This window comes from Osmerus eperlanus, chromosome 4 (assembly GCF_963692335.1).
Source record: "Osmerus eperlanus chromosome 4, fOsmEpe2.1, whole genome shotgun sequence".
NCBI lineage: Eukaryota > Metazoa > Chordata > Actinopteri > Osmeriformes > Osmeridae > Osmerus > Osmerus eperlanus.
Window position 1 is genome coordinate 14335647 of NC_085021.1, and position 19108 is coordinate 14354754.

Sequence of the window (19108 nt, forward strand, 5' to 3'; positions counted from 1 at the left end):
CCTAAACTGTTATTTCCATGTGCGATTTGGGTCAGAGGCCTTTTCTAGGAGCTACACCACCTATCACACAGAAATGCTCAATACCATTTACTACTGTAATATACTGTACATAGTGTCAAAATATTTGTGCCTATGTTATGATGTCAACTTCACATTTCTTGAAAATGTGCCTTACACATCTTCTGCTCACCAGTGCCACTTGCCACAATAACTCCTTTACCATAATTATTTATAACTTGGAAACCTTAGCTATAACTTCAAAGGTTTAAAGTGTGTTGAAAATTGTCAGTCAACCCTTTCCATTTAATACAGTACTTTCCTTTTACCCATTTGACCTCATTCAATGATCTGTGGTTTACAGATGAAAACAGACACTGCCCACTGCTGGCCATAGTAAATTCTTGGATATGGGGGATGTGAAGGTCAGAGTACCACAAAAGGACATTGCTACCTTCCCCCACAAAGTATGAACACACTTGGTGTAAACCAAAATATCCAACAGAAAACAATATTGAGGAAATATACATCTAATGTCACAACATACTACAGTAAACCACAAGCCCTTTCCCACATAAAAAATATACTCAGCTTTAACTTAGTATACCCCTGCGATAATGAAGGATGTATGAATATCCCTCTTTTTACAACCCAGAGTAACTCCCCTGACCAGCAGAGGGTAACTGGTGCTACAGGCAAATACTTGGGGAAGTCCTTCAACAGCAGATGACCCAATCCAGACTCAGCCCGCTCTACCTCATTCAGGCCTACTTTAAGTGTTATCTAAGCAACCCAAAATCACGCACCACTGAAGATCCCTTCACACGTTAGGATGATTAGAACAAACCCCTGACACTGTACCACACTGAACCATGCGGATTGTGGTATGTTTCTTCAATCTGATCTACATCATATACACAACAACAACAAATATTATTTTGTAGAATGTGGCTCAGTCCACATCATTTGTTAAACTTGAAGTTTTTTCTGTCCCCAGTGTAAGAGGCTAAGATGCATGACTGTGCTCAGTGCATTGTGTGGGGTGGATGCTGAGGCAGCTCAGCGACAGGGCTGCGATGTAATGGGATACTGCAGCACTAGAGAACCGTGTGCAGAGAAACTTGCCTGGAAGCATCAGGGAGTCCCGCTCTAACCCCTTTCTCCCTCCCTCCCTTCCTTCCTCTTGCTATCACTGTCACTGACTATCACCAGCTATGCCTTCTCCCTGTCCTTATTCCATTCCTTTCCTGTCAACCATTAACAATACAAAAAGTGCAAAAATATAAAAAAAAAGATAAAGAATGTAACATACATATACTGTACATTCATGATTCACAGTTATAAAGAAAAAGGAAAACATATGTAATATAAGAAAAACTTCCAAACCTACTAGCCCAAAAGTAGATAAGACATCAGCTGCTTACCTTGTGTGCAGAGTGTTCCTCTCAGTTGTAGCTTCTCCAGTGGTTTCAGGACACTTTGAGATAAAGAGAAAAATAATGAATCCCTCAGAATTAATGCCTCTTATTTCCAGTCTTAGAATAAATTAGCCTGGACTACTGCATAGTCCACAAGACACACCTTTACACCTCAGTCCTTCTGTTCACTTTTCCTCACACAGATTCTCACACACACACATTCACATGCACCCCAAGACTGGAGTAGCAAATTGATAAGGATCTGCTCTGGGGAGGGATGAAAACTACACACACAGGCACGGTAGTTTTTTTCATGCCCACTCGTTGTGCTGCTTTTTCCCTGATAGCTTTTCCTGCACTGCGTCCTCATTGGCTGAGCTGCTTTTCAATAACATAAGCCCTCTTGTTTAATTGGAAGGGGGCAGTTATATGGTGCATGAGAACCCCTCCCCTCCCGTTCAGCTTCTCTCTCCTCTTTTTTTCCCCACGTAGAGAAGTATGCTGAGCTCTGCAATTTCATACGCAGCGCGTAAAAAACAGGGAGGGGGGATTGGGGTTGGAAGGGGAAGGAGGGAACATGTGAGAGAAAAAGGCAGTGTGAAAAATCGTCAGGGAGAGCTTAAGGGCAGAAATACAATGAGGTGCAGTAGCTAGGACAAGCGGGACGACCGCATGGGACACAGACAGATGAAGCGGTGCTGTGGATGGAGAGATTTGAGGCACAGAATGGGGAATATAGTTTGTACAGTACCACGCCATAACAAGGTGTCATAGCAGGTCAGATTAAAGTAAGAGATCCTTGGGTTAGCTCTGCTGCAGTGTGCAGTTCTAATTTCTAGGCAAGGGGGGATGGGAAGAGGGGGTTGTATGAAGTGCTGCCGAAGCACAGTCTCAATACAGAGGGAGAAAAGCAGCCGCAGTGTGCGCAGCAGCTAATGCCTTTTCCTCATGAATTATTGAAGGTGCCCCAAGGGAGAGTGGGAGGGGGAAAGACTTCTCTCCTCCATACCAGTAGAACACTTCCATCACTGGACTGTCTAGATGTGTGTCCAATATTAATATAATTACTTGTGTGGTATATGATTGAACATTTTTCATTCTTTCTTCAAGCAACCTAAAGTCAACCAGGGGCTTTAGAATCACAGGCTTCACAGGTATATAATGCCACAAAAGGGCTTTACCATCCCACAGCAAATGGATGTGTGAGCTTGACTTTGTGGTGTCTGATTCCCTACCCCCATGCCCATCCCTCACAACTGCCGCTGCCTCTATTGTCTCAGCAGCTATGGAGTATAAAGCACAGATCAATATCACATAATATAATACCTTGAACAAATCTGTATGCTTGAATTAGCAGGTTGTGGTAATAGAAACCATGACAGATGGCCTACTATGAACTTTTAATTGTCTAACAAAGAGCATAAAACCTGACCTGTCCCACTTAAGGCATCATGCATTCACACACCAGGCCAGATGGATTATATCTATACTATAATGCAAGGAATCTCGGTGTGTCTGTCTGTGTGGTTTTATAGTGGTATTTTTGAGCAAAAGAGAAGACAATTTAACAGAACATACAGTATGACATTTTATCAACATGACATGTGCAATTGATAATGTAGGAAACAGCAGAAAATTGTTGGCCACATCATTTTCATGATTGTACCAGATCACTGACAATTTGTTTAAAAGAATGAGAAATAGCTTTTTGATGTGCCTAAGTGACTAGATGATGTGGAAGTTGAACATGTACTTTTGAGAATTTCAATTGTGATTAATATAGGTACCAAAACCAAAGAAAAACTGTCATCACCTGCTGCATCACAGGCACTACACTATCATTCCAGAAATGTGTCAATATGTGTATAAAAAATATATATTTATATCCTTGAAACAAAATAATTCTGTTTAAATAGAAGTATATTTATTTATTTAGTGGAAAACAAATGACAAAATATAGGACACATTAATTGAAAAAGAGTTTGCTAGTGTACATTGTGCAACTATTCTTAAGCAAAACCGTCAAAAGATATACCCCATTTTCAAATGTGGTCCTGAGATGCAATGCGTAGTGAGTTTGACACATCCTTGATTCAATGCCCATAACACAATTGCCTTTATTATAAAAAAGAAAATTTGACTTTAAGACATAGACAAAATTAATGTGGAAAACTAATCCAAAAGCCCCTGCAGATAGAAAGTTAATTCTTTTTGTTGACAAAGGTATCTATTGTAGAAGTGGTTTCTCCTTGGCTTCTGGTTTCTCAGGAAGGGTGTACACAGTGATGCAGATGTCTGTGTGTTGGAAGACCTGATGCAGAATCTCAGACACTTTCTCCCATTTTAGTCGATCAAGGCCACAGCCAATTCTTTCCAGATAAAGATAAAACCAAAACAGTTATTTAACCAAAAACGACTTAGTGGTTTTGTTATCCATGTTGTTACTTAACAGATATGTTAGCATGAAACCTTGTCTTTAAATGAGATTACTCACCGCGGCATAGATATCTTGGTTACCCCATGTTGAATACACTGAGACCTCATGTCCTTCAGGCTCATATTGAGGCTTTTGTATGAGGGCTTTTGGCTGGCCTTAGCCTTTGTAATCTGCAATAGCATACAACATTAAATTGCTTTTTGTCGGATCTACCATCAAGTTAATCTAACTATCAAGTCCTTACCAGGTAGTATACATAACGTGTGTCTGTTTTTAATACAGCACAATGTCCAGGCTCCTTTTCTGTAAAAGATTGTTGTGACATTGTATGTATTTTAGACATCTCACACGTGGTCTTTAAAAGTCTCCATTCAGCCCCAAACTCACGTTGTTTCTTCAGTTCCTCTACTCCTCCAAATTTATCTTTGAACATGACAGCAATGCCAGCCCCCATGCGGCAATCCTTGCTGATACAGTGGGCCAGTGCCTCATCTTCCGGGGAGGAAAACAAGTCGCCCTCGACATGTAGTAGTTTCCAGCTGCTTTTTGCGACCTTACCAGGAGAGGGCAGCATTACACCATAACAGAATGAGTCAAACACTTTCTTCAGCATTAGACATGAATAAGCCTACTTCAGTAGAACTGTGTCAAGCACTTTCTGCCGTCAATTCTGCCACATTTTAAAACACTTATTTGGTATCAGCCTAGTAGAGGAACTCTATGCACACTTGGCGACCTTACCTTGTTTCCGGAGCTGGGTGGTTGCTCAGTTTCAGTTGACATTTAGCTAGCTAGAAGTCCTAACTCAACGGATAGGTGGCTCCAGGCAAGTGAAGTGTCATGTGCACCAGACGAAACAAATTAATCTGTATTTGCACGAGGTTTATCTAGCTTTGCTAACATTTCAAGATAGTTACCTCTAGCAAACAACCGGTGAAGTGTAGAAGTACCGAGATACAGTAGCAGTTAACCTGCCAGTCACACAATTCATAAACACGTCATTAACGTTTACACGATAAAATAGCAGATATAATGATTATTAGATGAATTCCACAATACACTTACAGAATTGTAAGCGTAGCTGCAACGAGATTCATTTAATTTAAATAACTATTTGGGAGATTTTTTTTACAGTCACATAACGTTACATTCTATCACAACAGTCTTTCTTCACTGATATTTCTTTGCAATGTACAGTACAGTATAACTATTACTGCAGTATCGCCCCCTACTGGAGGGTGATTTGGTTTCGATTAAAATTCCCTTCTCATGTGTACCTTTACCGAGCTACACATTCACACATAGCCTAAAGTTATTAGCACTCCCAAGTCATCAGTGTTTATTAAACTTCAAAAGTACACTTTACATTTAAAAAATGCACATTAAAGATACATTTTAGGATCACAGCAAAAGTTTAGCAAGGGGTCAAAAATAGCCCACAGCATATGATTAGCTAGAGGCCTAGAATAACTTGTAAAACAACAGTAAAACATTTCAACATTTGCAACCATCAAATTACAGGGATACACAATTCCCTTGAGCTCATTAAACACAAGCTAAATGTCATTGCAAAAGGGACTTCACAATGTTTAGTTTGTCTCTGGTTATGGAGTAACAGCATACAGTACCATACAATATCACACTAAATAATATATACATTTTACAGTTTATACACTGAAAATACATAGTAAATAAATGTAATAAATAGTAAATAAATGTAATGAAGAACATTAAAACACACCCAAACTCAATGCAAACAAAGTAGATATCAAATACTAATTCCAATAAGAAAAGTTGAATAGAAATAAGTTATAAAACAAGACCTGCCTGGGTAACTATTACACAGATATGTTATGTGAATACAGATTAAAGGATGAAAAGAGGGGAGGTCCAGGGCTGATTAGGACAGACCTAGGTCGGCCTAGCAGTCGATAACAGTCTATATTCCAGTAATTTCTTAGTCGCTCTTGCGTCTCTCACTGATCCAGTCACCAGGGTTCACATCCATTTGCAGCATCTTCATCACCCACTTGTCCCTCCGTGCCCCATCAATGAACTCATCCAGAGAGAGCTCCCCTGGGTGAGGAGACAGGGTTAGAATCAGGATTTTTGCCCCGGAAGAGAAAAAAACTGCAATATGTGTCAAAGACAACTCTTACCATCACCGTTTTCATCCACAAGCTCAAATATCCGATCAACCACCTGGTCTGGAGTTAGAAGATGGCATTCTTCATCTAGTTCTCCATGACAGGCTTTTTTCAGCCGGTAAATAGACTGAGAGGGGGTGGAGGTGAGAAGGTAGAACAAGAAATACAGACAAATCAGATTATTGACTGGCAAGAAACAGTCTGTAATTACTATGATTAATGTTTAAAAGTGTTCTCCGTACACAACAAGGATTAAGGGGGAGGAACTACATGTCAAATGGCAGTCAAGACACACCCATATCGTTGACAATTAATGAAAATTACAAATTGTTGCTAATTACACAAAACTGCAAAACTGCTGTCAGTACCTCTACAATCTCAAGAAGTTCAGTCTTGTCGATACAGCCACTTCCATCCTTGTCATACATTTTGAATGTCCATTTTAGCTTGTGTTCCAGTTTACCTCTCAAGACAAGGTTCAAGGCTGCAACATATTCAAGAAAATCTATTGTGTTGTCCTGTGCAAAAGAAAGGACACAGGAACAATTAAAAAAAGCTAAATTCTAAACAACGTATAATTCATTTTAAACCTTGATAAGTTGGCCCTCTCACAGCAATTACACTTACCCCATTCTTGTCAAAGGCGCGAAACATGTTCTCAATATAGTCTGCTGCTTCCTTGTTGTCAGTTACACCAAAGAAGCTCTTGAACTCATGCATGAAGAGAGTGCCACTTGGACATTCCACCACAAACTTCTTATACCATTCCTGCAACTCAGCAACTTTAATTTCTTGGTCCGAGTCACTTTCTTCACTCAGACGTTGACCCATCTTGGATATAGTTCCGGAACACTGCAATAATACTCTTCAGATATTGTCTCTCATCTTCAGTTACACACTTGAGGTGAAGAATTTGTCTCTCATGTTACAATGTTACACCAATTGCAATCATTAAGATAAAGAAACTCTATTCTTCAGGTGATCCACACATTTCTTTGCTCCAGTTATATCCCTATAAGTATCACAGCTTGATTTTGGTCCCCTGCTCAGTAAAATCACTGAATGTGATTGAATATTTTTCAGTACAGACAGGAACAAAAAACAAAGGCGTGTGTTCACGCCTTTATTACCCTACTCTGTACACACTGTGGGTGTTAGATGAGACAAGGTTGTTATAAGTCACATGGTCTATGGATTATCAATAAACACCAATGTCTGATTCAATTAGTCTGACTGGGATCATATAGAGATTAGCCTCTGTGCAAGTCCTCAGTCTGTACTGTTTATTTCTTCAGTGCGAATGGAAGCAGCAGAACCTTACAAATTAGAATATTTGATGCCAGAACTTGCCAGACGGAGGATAAATAAAGTTAATTCAAACATTTCATGCAAAATGGTTGATAAACAGGTAGATAAATCACACCTTGTGTTCAAGCATGAATATGTGTTGGAAGGAAGACAAGGACATGAGATCCGGTCCATGCAAGCTGTTCCTTTGGTTTCAATTTGGTCATCATTGCTTTAATGAGTTGGCAAACCCACCTGTTGTATAGCTCTGTTTCAAAGACAATACCCAATGCACACAACACTGCAGTGTTAATCATCTGCATTCAGCTAAACATTTCACAACAATAAAACTTTCCTATCTTTTTACACATCTATGCCAGAACGTAGATATGCAATTATCAATGATCCTGGTCCTTCTGAGACTTAACCTCCTTTGTATGTCCGAAGCCCAGTCCCAGGTTACTTACAGCCATGACTAGATTAGTTATACAATGTCCCCATTATGGGATGCACCATGTTATTTGCAAAGCCGATGAATCATTCAAGCCAAGCATTTGGTAATCCCTCAAACCTTCTGTGCCCAAGGTGTCAAAGCTATTTATATTGACTCTCATGCCAACCGTTGATTTGCTTTCTTCAGTCACATCCCAAAATGTGACTAAAGTGTTCCACACAAAATGTATAACAAACTTGAAGATGTCTTTTTCACCACCAAATGCATTTTACCTGCCACCTACTGCTGTCATAATTGTAATCAAAATATAATAATCCTCTCCCAAAAATTAAATACTGGGATTCTCAATACTATATATCAGAGTGGGAAGTCAAACATCGGCCACTTTGTCCTTTAATAAATAAGTTTACAAGTGAATATGTGCCCTGGCCCAGTACCTTCTCAGCTCAGATAACCCGCTGACATCAGGTTTTATAAGGATAAGCACCTTTGACCTCAGTCTTGTGAAGAGCAATTAAATAACATTTATTTGCTTTTCGTCCTTTCTTTTCTGCTTAAAGCTGAAATATTGTAAGGAGAACCTTTTCAATGTAAACTGAAGGGTCGCTTTAAAGTGATAAACCAATATTACAAAACTTTATTCATAGTTGCCAAAAGATACATCTTTCTAGATACATAGTAAGCATGTACCACACTTAAAATGTTAGCATTTATTGCTGCATATGAAATTGTGTTGCAAGCCCAAGCATCCAAGAGATGTTTTACAAAGGCAGTGAACATATCAATCTACAAAATTGACTTTACAGAAATTGAAAAAATCCTACATATCAAAAAGGGGTTGCAGAAACATGGTAAATATATGATAGCCAACAAAGAACATCTTGGGTGAAAGAAATAGACCTACACCTCAATCACTTCAGCATTTTGTGCTGGTTTTTTGATGGTCAATAATGTTTTGAAAATTGCATGTTTTTTTAATCATATTTATATATTTTTATATTTACTTTTAGAAGATATTTATAAACTTGCAGTGAAAGCTGATGCTAATGCCTATCCAATTTACAAAGTAACAAAGAGAAACCATAAAGATGCCATGTCTTGGCTTGTCTTTCATATTTTAGTTTCAAAATACAGAAACAAAACTATAGCAAAATAGTCTATTACTGATAATCTTTGCATCATAATCTGATGGTAATAGACCCATGTCATACTACAGGCCCACAGACCTAGTTTAGACTAAAGTGGGCCAAGATGACATTCACATCAGTGATAGCCAAAACAATAAATGTCTTAATGACACCATGCAAAATTGTCAACCAAGCATACATCTAAAAAAAATCTGCTAAAATGTCTGAAAAGGTTAAAGAGACAGTGACAAAAATAGTAAACTATTGGGAATCAAAAGGCCTTAAAACATAACTGTGTGAATTAATTCAAAGAGCATTCGAAGTCTTAGTATAAATGATAAACTTCCAGTTTTATAAAACAAAGTGATGGGTGGCTGCAAGAACGTTGGGTCATAGAACGCAAGAGGAGAGAGGTTGGAGCCAAAATCCTGTGAGGCCCTTGGTGAAACCCCCTCTACCCTTCACCTGTCCTGGGAGATGACAGGTCCACAGTGTTACAGGGATCTCCTGGTGGTATATAATACAGTGTCTAATCAGTCAGGTGGCCCAGGTTCAGTCCTGTTCCATGGCCTCCTCTCCTGCAGTCTCTGGGCTCTCTGAGCTGGCCTCTGTAGCGCCCTCTGCTGAGGACTCAGCAGTACTACTGGGAGAGGCGGGGAGAAGCTGGTCACTGGTCGTACTGTCCCCACAGCTGCTGCTTACTGGGTCTCCGCTTGGCCCATCTTCCTGCTCATTCAGGCTCAAATTCTTCCCCGACTGCTCTGAGGTGCAGTCACTCTTTTGGCTATGAGCGGCAACAGCCTCTCCATCTCCAGTCTCTTCCTCCTCATCTTGGGACTCAGTCTGCGTGCTGGTGGGCACTGAGAGAGGAAGAACAACATTCGGTTCTACTGAATAACACCCAAAATTGTTTACCCAATTATCATTGGGTAAGACACAGAATCACAATTACTGCAAAACCACTTACTATGATCCTCTCCAGTTACCACATTAGCAGGGTTACCCTGTTCCACTTCAGCATCTGTCGATGACTCTGGTGTGTCGGACGAGCTTTCTGGACGTGCAGGACAGGATGACTCCCTCTCTTCTTCCTCATTTTCCTCTTCATCATTGTCAAATTTCAGCCTCTTGACCTCGTGTCCATCTGCCTCCATGGCATCCTCGTCATCTGCATGCTTGTTCTTTACCAAACTGCTTTGGGGGCTTTCCCCTTCTGATAATGACGATACTCTACAGAGACAATCAAAGCAACACATTCAATGCATAATCTCGATTGAATTATTTCTTTGCACCAACTAGTTTTTGTAACTATGAACACAAATGCTAGTTCCAGTTACCCAATGTGCTTCTCTCCCTGTCCTGAGCTTTTCCCTTTGTTATCCGAGCAGTCAGGGAGGCCATTAGTAGAGAGAGAGGAGGATATGGAAATCTTTGGTCGACTGAATGGCCTTGGGGTGCCTGGTCCATTTACATTTCTACATTATGGAGAGTACAATTGTTAAAAGTGAGGTGAAATCCCATCCATTTCTTCTGATAGATCAGCATAGTGGCATGTGTCACTGAACCCACTCTGCCCTCCCTCTTTCTTTATCTCTTAGCTACATGAAATAACACATGCACCAAGCCTTCATTGGAGTGTCCCATCCTCATTTAAAACAGCAACATTACATTTTTGAAATAAAATTATTTTATAGGTATGCGGCTCTCACCTGTCTGAATAAAGAGATGAGTTGCCAGGGAACATCACTCCATTCATTCTGTTTATACTGGTTGCCCCATTTTTTCTTTTAAAGGGTAGATATAAACAACATAAAGACTACTTTTGAAAGGTATCTGTTGATCAACAGTTAAAAAAAGTACATCACAACTGTAATGTACATTTCAAATGACTATGTATTTACCACGTGACAGTTGATACTTACTCAGAGGTAGGATACACACAGCTGACCACCAGAACATTCTGCAACACACAAAGTCAGATGGGTAAAAAAAATATATATACATATATTTTGACAATACCGTGAACATGTTACAGTGTGACATTCGGCATGTCATTTGTCTTTGTATTGCTTGTCAATGTTGCTTCCTTACACACCCTCTGCGGGATATGATCTTGTGTCCATTGAACCACACAACTGATCATAAACACCGCTTTATCCAGCTACACTGGCAAAAAGCGATGGCATGGTTGGGTGGCATTTATATTGAGGAGTGAGTTTAACCAATTCCCCTCGGTTACACACAAAAGGTAATATATTTGTCATATTTCATCACTAGTCTTGATTACTTTTAAAACTATGCTCCTTCAATACAAACTTGTCCATGTTTTTCAAGGGCGCTAAGGGAAAATGTTTGGGACTTCATGTAGGAATGCTTGGCTGGACCTGATGTTCCCTCCAGGATCACAATGACTTGTATTGAGAGACTTGTTGCTCTTGTTGGTTAGTTGTAACGGTTTCAAATTCTTGTACTCGCTGTGAAATATTTTACTGTTGATTGTTTTTTCTACAGGTACACTCTTGCACTCTTGTGGGGAGTTTCATGTTGTTCAATTGTAACTTGTTTAACTGCATGCTCTTATGGTTCTTCCCTTTGGCACTTATTTGGTTTTCCACAATGTATGCTTCATGTTTTGGCTGCTCGTAATGTTTGGGGCTATCTCGTTGTTATGATCAGTGACCTATGCTCTTTTGTAAAGCTCTCTCTTGGAAGTCGCTTTGGATAAAAGCGTCTGCTAAATGCATAAATGTAAATGTAAGAAGTATTCACCTTCTCAACCCCTCTGAGGAACTTGTCTGTTCCTGTGTAGTTCTTTTTGGGCTCAGTGAGAAGTTCACACAGACGTTGGATAGTAAATGGAATCCTGAAAAAGATTATAAAATAAATCAAGCCATTATGGGGGATAGACCGTGTTGATAGCTTGAGGAGTGGTGTGGATACTCTTTGGATTAACAGCTCACCCTATACATTTCCCAATGCATATATGATTAGTTTGCATTTGTATCTGTTGTGACACCTGTCTTGGTCACCTGAAACTAGATTTGCAGTTAAATGAACAATATTTCCATTGTAATGTGTCTACCATATTGCATGCCGTACTCACCCATTGTATCCATCCACAATTTTTAAAATCCTCTCCTTCATGTCTTTGAAGGGAATGTACTCTACATTGGGATTAGCAGGGCTTCGTTGATCTGGCGTTGATGCTTGAAAATCATCCATAACTCTTTCAAGTTTAAACAAGAAGTAACTTTTAAACTGTGTCCATGGAATCCTGCCAGAACACAAAAACGCGATCAATGTAAATTGACCCGAAAAGATTGTGTTCCTCCAACCAATAATCAGCCTTTTGTATTCAATGGTGGTCTGTCATCAGTGCTGTCAAAACAACAAGTACCCCTGTAACTCTTAGGCCCAGTTTCCCAGACATGGATGGAGTCTAGATGGAGTCTAGTCCTAAAGTAAGAGAAAATTCTATGAAGATCTCCATTTAAAAAGTTTTTAGTCTAGCACTAGGCTTAATCCATTGTCTGGTAAACTAGGCCTTGGTGTGCAACAGGCATTTGTTTCAAGAGCACAGGGGACACAGTAATGGTTAGATACAGACAGCGACCTAGGCGTCTGCATACATCGCATGGGATCTAACTAACTAGTTGGCTTGGCTAACGTAAGACAGCTTGATAGCACGATATTGATAGGTATCATAGCTACTACTAGCTCAATTAACATACAGTAGCTTTTCTGTTGGTGTCTCGTGAGACTCACATAGTTTCTCCGGTTTTGGCGACATGGCACAATAACTGATCCAAGACAGGACATGTCTCTCTCTCCCCTTTCTTCTCGAAGTCTGTGCACAATCACATAAAATAATGTACAGTACATAACAAGTTAAGCAGGAAATGGCTAGCTACCGAGCCAGCTAGCTAACACAGTTGGAGCTAGCTAGCATTTCTAGCCGGGTTGCGTAGTCGATGATAGCAAGCTTGTGTTTATGAGACTAAAATGGGATGGAACGCTTCTGTACAATTTAAAATTAAAGCAAAACAACATTATAATAATTATAACACATAATAACATCAACTGACCTTTAAAAGCCTCCAAAACTGTGTCGATCTCCATGGTTGTGGCTAGCTAACTGCAAATGTCCCCTGCTCCACCGTCAGCGACAGGAAGCGCACAAGACAACAGTAGCGTCAATGCGCTCTCGGTTTATGTCACGGGTGCGAGGAATTTCTAGAACGAACTCGTTCCATGCCACCGGACTTTCATAGCTAGGCAGCCACAATTAAAGTATAAAGTATCCGTTTTACGACAAAAATTGCGTATTTGCTTTTCCTGTAATGTTGGTACTGATGTTCTGGTAAAAAAGCTGGTGCGACTCATCATGCCTTATGGCAGCTTTATTGATTCCAGAAATGTGTGTCCAGGCATTTTACAGACTTGAACTTGTTACACACAACGTATTTAGGTTAGTATATATTACAAATATACATATTTAAATGTATGATACATATGCATATGCTGCATCCGTCTGTAAAAGTTTCAAATAAATGAGACGTTCTGCTAGCCTCCACAGACAAAATAGACATCCACATAGACCTATGTGATGTGTTGCTGTTCGTCTTTTTCGCTGGTAGCTGTGGTACTTTCAGCCCTCTATTTACACGTATTTTGTTTTCTTACATACGAAACTGTTTGAATTGTTTTTGTATATTAAAGGAACATGCAGTCCACCAGCGACTGATTCAACGAGAGCGCTGAGGAGCCGTAGAACGTAAGCGCAATATGCTACGTCATCTGTTGTTGTGGCGGCTGCAGGCCGGTGAAGCGGCGAATGAGTCAGCAGCAGCAGAAGAACTAGCCTTTCACAAAGGTGGAAGAGGTCTCTCCGGTAAAGAAACCAAATTGTGTGTTTTTTAATTACTGTTATGGCAGTCCCTGCTGCTGCTAACATGCATTTGAGAACATCAAGTCCAAACAGTTTGGTAAAGTCTAAGGACCTCAACATCCATATTGAAGAAAGAGAATTGGAAAACATAAACAGCGATGAAAGCCACGGCACAACGCTTCCCTTGCATTCTCCATGGACTTTCTGGCTCGACAGGTAATTGGTCCTAGCTCCGTCTGACATACGTTTGGGACTCAATTAGTGGGTTAATTGGTTCCTTAGTAAACAAAGGAGAGTCTGCCTAGTTCCTGTAAATCAGCGCGAGCGCATCATGTCTGCAGATAAGGAGTTGTTGATCCATTGTTTTGATTTTAAACTGGAGATACACTGTGTCTTCCTTAATCGACAAAAACCTTCGTGACATTTTGAAGCCTGTTGCTAAGTTTATGTAACTGTCGCTAAAATGGAGGTCTTTAGTGTGTTTATAATGATCTGCTTTTGTGTACTGAGAGTTCACTTTACAGTCACGGACTTGACCTAGTTGCAGCAGTGAGTAACAAAAACATGTCCTCTGTACCCTACATCTGTTTATAAGTTCAGAGGGGGTCAGTGTTGTTTACTAATAGATTGTCACCTGATCTCACTCCAAGCACTACTGTATGATGAGCACAACTTACAGTCAAACGTTAACCATCTCTGTCCAGGGGCCGCTGTATTACAGTCACACGTTTATGATCTATTATTTATTAGCTTTTAGTTGACTGAGAAAACTCCAGTGCAAAAACGGATCCTGTAGAAACAGTTAACACTTGTATTTAAATGATTGATTCTTTCTGTTTGTATTGATGTCCAGATCCCTACCAGGAACCACAGCAGCAGAATGTGAATCAAATTTGAAAAAAATCTACACAGTGCAAACTGTCCAGGTGAACATGGCAGGTTGCATCGCAGTAATAATTTTGTAACTGCAAATGCAATGTACCCATAAATGACACAATTGTTCTGCCACTTTCTATTTGTATAGTGCTTTTGGAGAGTGTACAACAACATACCTGGAGTGGCCAGCCTACCACTGAGATGCAGCTATCATTTAATGAGGGGAGAGAGAAGACCACTTTGGTGACAGAGCATAGATAATTAAACTGTTTCAATGCCCCCCCCCCCCCCCCCCCCTCTCCAAACTCTCTTACACTCTGCATATTTCCTTTCTCCCCATACAGGGAAGAAGAAAGCAATGCTAAAGGAGGAGTTTGGAAGATGAAAGTACCCAAAGACAGCACAGTCAGTGTGATAAAAAGATAACCCACAAAATATAAATCGACTCTGATTATTATATAAATAATATTTATATTTATAAATGTCTGTGTAAGAGTGAAAGCAGCATTGTATTTTCCCCCCTCTTCTTTTCTCGTGTTGGTGAAGTGGCATTCATCTTATCTTATTGTAATGCTCATAGTCCAGATGTAAACTTTGGGTTTCACTTCAGTTTTATCAGACTTGCTTGCACAATGGGCTTTAAATGTAAAAAAGCATACACTACCGTTCAAAAGTTTGGGGTCACCCAGACAATTTCGTGTTTTCCATGAAAACTCACACTTTTATTATCAAATAACTTTCAAAATGAATAGAAAATATAGTCAAGACATTTACAAGGTTAATTATTATTATTAGAAATAATTATTTTTATTTGAAATATAAATTTTGTTCTTCAAACTTTTCTTTCGTCAAATAATGCTCCATTTGCAGCAATTACAACATTGCAGACCTTTGGCATTCTAATCCTTCTAATCATCCATTAGTCTTCTAAGGCAATTAGCAAACACAATGTACCATTCGAACACATACAGTAATAGTTGCTGGAAATGGGCCTCTATACACCTATGTAGATATTTCATTAAAAACCAGACGTTTCCACCTAGTATAGTCATTTACCACATTAACAATGTATAGTGTATTTCTGATTAATTTAACGTTATCTTCATTGAAAAAAACTGTGCTTTTCTTTGAAAAATAAGGACATTTTTAAGTGACCCCAAACTTTTGAACGGTATTGTGTATGTATATATATATATATATATATATTTATATGTATTTTTTTTAAATGGTTGGTATGCGGTGTAAGTCACATTCAGTTATATCCCCCTCTTTGTATCCAGCCAGCTGTATGGAAAGAGTTACTATTGGCCACCATTGGGGAGCAATTTACAGATTACTGTGCTTCAGGTAAGTGTGGAGAAGCATAGTTTTCTTGTCAGTCTTCAGTCTGTTTTGGTTTGTTGCACCATAAGAAGACTGTACTTTGGAGCCTAAAGTATTGTATGGCAAAACACAAAATATACTAATGTAAATATGTCACTGTATGTTTCATTTTGGTCTATTTTCTGAAATGTGTCCCCTTGTTTATTTTGCAGAAGATGAAGTCGTTGGGGTTAGTGTCAGTGTACGTGACAGAGAGGATGTAGTTCAGGTCTGGAATGGAAATGCTTCTTTTGCCAATGAAGCAAATGTCTTAGGAAGGATTTATGAACTTCTTCCTCAAATTTCTTTTAAAGCAGTATTTTATAAGCGTGAGTATTTTCTTTGCAACTTTACATTGTAATGATTGTGAGTTTCTGTAATTGAATACCATTGTCATCAAGTGTAATCTGATCATTATCTGATCAGATCAATGTTTTTCTGTTCCAGCACACGAGGAGCATCATGCTTTTGAAGGAGGTCGCTCAAGACATTAGTATAATTTGCACGTTTGACACTTTATATTGATGTGGTGTTTTAAAAAGAAAGGGGAATACCTGTTTTCCTAGCCTGAGCACTGATTTCTTAAAAAAAAAGAAAAGAACTAAACTTATGTTATACAATAACTTAGTTTGGTTAGTACATGGTTGTATGTGTTTTATAAAGAGACATTTTGTGAAACATCATGTACAGCAAGATTTTTACACATTTTAGGGCAGTATCTAGTTCTAGATAAAGCAGTCTGAACTCAACTAATTATATAGTTTGACCATAAAATATTGCACATTATGTTTTTGTTTGTTTTTTTTCATGCTGTTTGTTTGGGTTGGTGGACAGGCTGTAAATATGTCAGCTGTTACAAGTCGTCTTTTTAGTAAAGGGATTTCAGTTATCCTGAACATCTTTCTGTTTGTCTTGAGAAATTAATAGTATCACCTTGAATTTCTTGTGTAATATGACTAGATATTGCACAAACACTGAGTTTTTGTTAATTAAATCTTAAGGTCCCTCTTTTTTTAAGACATTTGAAGTTGAATGATATGCCAATTTATAAATGAAAGGTACAAAAGTTTTTTGTTTTTTTGTAAAAAGAGAAACGTTTGTCAGCTATAAACATGTTATGTAAGCTTATGAAGTCCTCTGAGTAGTATAGCAAGCAACACAGACAGCTCAGTGCCAGTGAAATTTCGATTTTTTGGAGCTGTCGATTGTCCTGTCCCAGTCAATCACCTTCTGCGAGGTGGGCCTTTCGCCTTGTCTTATTTTGTGAAACCACTGTCAATCAAACTCGAGCTGAAGAAAAGTGTGGAAGTTTAGACAAGAATTACGAGTGCTGTTACTGATTTGAATAGCCTACATTTTTATAAAGTTACCATTGCAGCTTTAAGCTGTTGGTTATTGGGTGTGCTCAAGCCTTCGGCGAGAGCACAACCTTTGTTCTCTCACATATATATTTATTATTTATTTTCGCCCCCCTAAAACTCAGTCAATATTTGGCCTACATACACAACGGCGGTGTCAAAAGGTTCGTCTTGGTAGCGATTGCGTTGCTTCTATTGGAATTTACGTTCCGTTGCATGGTTTGGGCTTAAGTTAAGTTTTTGTGGCGAAAAGTGAAGCTAACGGTGGCTAATTTGCTAGCCACAGTCACTGACGTTACTAACGTCACTACGTCACTAACGTCACGAAAACACGCGTGACTACCTGTAGCAGAACATTCGTTTCGCATCTGTTAACTTGGGGGATAGCTAGGCTAACTATAGCTTTACTGCAAGGCAGCTGCAGGAACGCCACAAGCAAAGAGGCCAGGGTGATAACTATTTACTCATTTTACTTTGTGATATGACACACAATTGTGATGTGTAATGTACAATATTATCTGATATTATTAAGGAAGTAAGCCCACATCTACTTTCGGAAACGGTAGTCTACTATTTCACTGAAATATTAGCATCATGACATTAGCCTCTGTTGCCCGGGCAACACATACTACAGTGGTCTATGATTTATCTGTTTTCAATCGTTAAAATAAACATTCCTCACATATACATTTTCGTTGTAGGATTTATTATGACATTAGATTACAAGTAAACGATTTGTGGGTGAAATTATCATTACCTGTGGTTTCAATCCAGTGTATCACTGCAACGCTGTAGCCTATGCGAGACACACGACAAAAACTACTAACATACACAGCTGTTTAGGAAGTCAAACGGTGACAGAACATGTTCGGCACTCCCCTTACTTAAATCAAAAGTCTATCTAACTACTAACCTGAACTTCATTGCCACAGCCTAAACTTTGTCAATCTGTTCATGAAAATAATTAATTTCAGCCTAAACCGTACAACGGAACGTTGAATCCAATTCAACCAACGCAATCGCTACTGTACCAAGACGAACGAACACAGCAGTAGTCTACTACTGTAGTACTGTACCGTAGTAGTACAATTTACCGGGGAAGCTTTTCCACACAGGGCTATATCGCACTTGGCGTTTTTACTGACAATGATCGCTACCAGTGAGCTTTTTATGAAAGCGATTTTCCACTAAATAAATGTCAAGCTTATTTACGTTTTTGAGGGCATATTTTCAGTTAGCAGATGGTACTGTTTGAATCGCGATTCCATCTTCTACTGCCGGGTAACGTCATAGAATAATCTTCAAAGGGGGTTCTTTATTCATGAATGAATGCAATATGAGTAGGCTAAATTCCTTAAAATATCACGAGAAGGGAAAAACTTAAAAGGACGTTTAAGTCATAGAGATTAGGTCAATTTTTACACCGGTCTGCCAAATTTATTCGTTTTGATTCAACGATGAGGCTGCCTCTTGCAGGGGAAATGAGAAGACATCTATTTCATTCTACACTTCACTCGTATTTTCAGTTGTAAATGAGCCGCAGAAAAATGCTTTTAAATCTATGTAATCTTTATAAATAATAAGTATGCATTTTTATATAAAATATACAGAAATATCAGTTGTAAAAATGTCATTCAAAAATGGACCCCTGTGCAACCGACGCAAGCAAGCACACCCTACAATTGTACCCTCTCTAGTTTTACATGTTTTATTTTTTTTTGCAGATTCGACCGTTTGGATTCGAATTGTTGTACAAT

The 19108-nt window shown here is 39.1% G+C and overlaps 4 protein-coding genes across 6 annotated transcripts; 1 reads left to right on the forward strand and 3 right to left on the reverse strand.

Annotated features, from left to right (window-relative positions):
* Window positions 1-2978: 2978 nt before the first annotated feature.
* oard1 (O-acyl-ADP-ribose deacylase 1) lies at window positions 2979-4823 on the reverse strand. 3 transcript variants are annotated; one of them, XM_062459366.1, is made up of 5 exons: window positions 4768-4823; window positions 4594-4698; window positions 4097-4405; window positions 3910-4022; window positions 2979-3784 (listed from the first exon to the last, which is right to left on the reverse strand). In XM_062459366.1, the coding sequence occupies exons 2-5, from the start codon at window positions 4633-4635 to the stop codon at window positions 3643-3645; spliced, it is 606 nt and encodes a 201-aa protein (XP_062315350.1). In that variant the 5' UTR covers window positions 4636-4698; window positions 4768-4823; the 3' UTR covers window positions 2979-3642. The 3 variants fall into 3 exon arrangements, with proteins under 3 accessions (XP_062315350.1, XP_062315351.1, XP_062315349.1); XM_062459367.1 differs by having other exon boundaries at window positions 4097-4155; window positions 4240-4405; window positions 4594-4823; XM_062459365.1 differs by having other exon boundaries at window positions 4594-4823.
* A 741-nt stretch (window positions 4824-5564) lies between these two features.
* On the reverse strand, window positions 5565-7134 carry guca1b (guanylate cyclase activator 1B). Its single transcript, XM_062459368.1, has 4 exons — window positions 6627-7134; window positions 6368-6517; window positions 6012-6126; window positions 5565-5928 (listed from the first exon to the last, which is right to left on the reverse strand). The coding sequence occupies exons 1-4, from the start codon at window positions 6828-6830 to the stop codon at window positions 5810-5812; spliced, it is 588 nt and encodes a 195-aa protein (XP_062315352.1). The 5' UTR covers window positions 6831-7134; the 3' UTR covers window positions 5565-5809.
* Window positions 7135-8359: 1225 nt separating this feature from the next.
* LOC134018960 (serine/threonine-protein phosphatase 4 regulatory subunit 2-A-like) lies at window positions 8360-13105 on the reverse strand. The gene is made up of 9 exons (XM_062459370.1): window positions 12953-13105; window positions 12633-12714; window positions 11971-12141; window positions 11637-11730; window positions 10790-10827; window positions 10577-10651; window positions 10205-10342; window positions 9835-10097; window positions 8360-9727 (listed from the first exon to the last, which is right to left on the reverse strand). Exons 1-9 carry the CDS (start codon window positions 12984-12986, stop codon window positions 9420-9422), a joined length of 1203 nt encoding a protein of 400 aa, XP_062315354.1. The 5' UTR covers window positions 12987-13105; the 3' UTR covers window positions 8360-9419.
* Window positions 13106-13663: 558 nt separating this feature from the next.
* On the forward strand, window positions 13664-16643 carry eif4e3 (eukaryotic translation initiation factor 4E family member 3). The gene is made up of 7 exons (XM_062459371.1): window positions 13664-13971; window positions 14609-14681; window positions 14780-14874; window positions 14976-15036; window positions 15912-15978; window positions 16167-16322; window positions 16441-16643. The coding sequence occupies exons 1-7, from the start codon at window positions 13796-13798 to the stop codon at window positions 16485-16487; spliced, it is 675 nt and encodes a 224-aa protein (XP_062315355.1). The 5' UTR covers window positions 13664-13795; the 3' UTR covers window positions 16488-16643.
* The last annotated feature ends 2465 nt before the right edge of the window (window positions 16644-19108 follow it).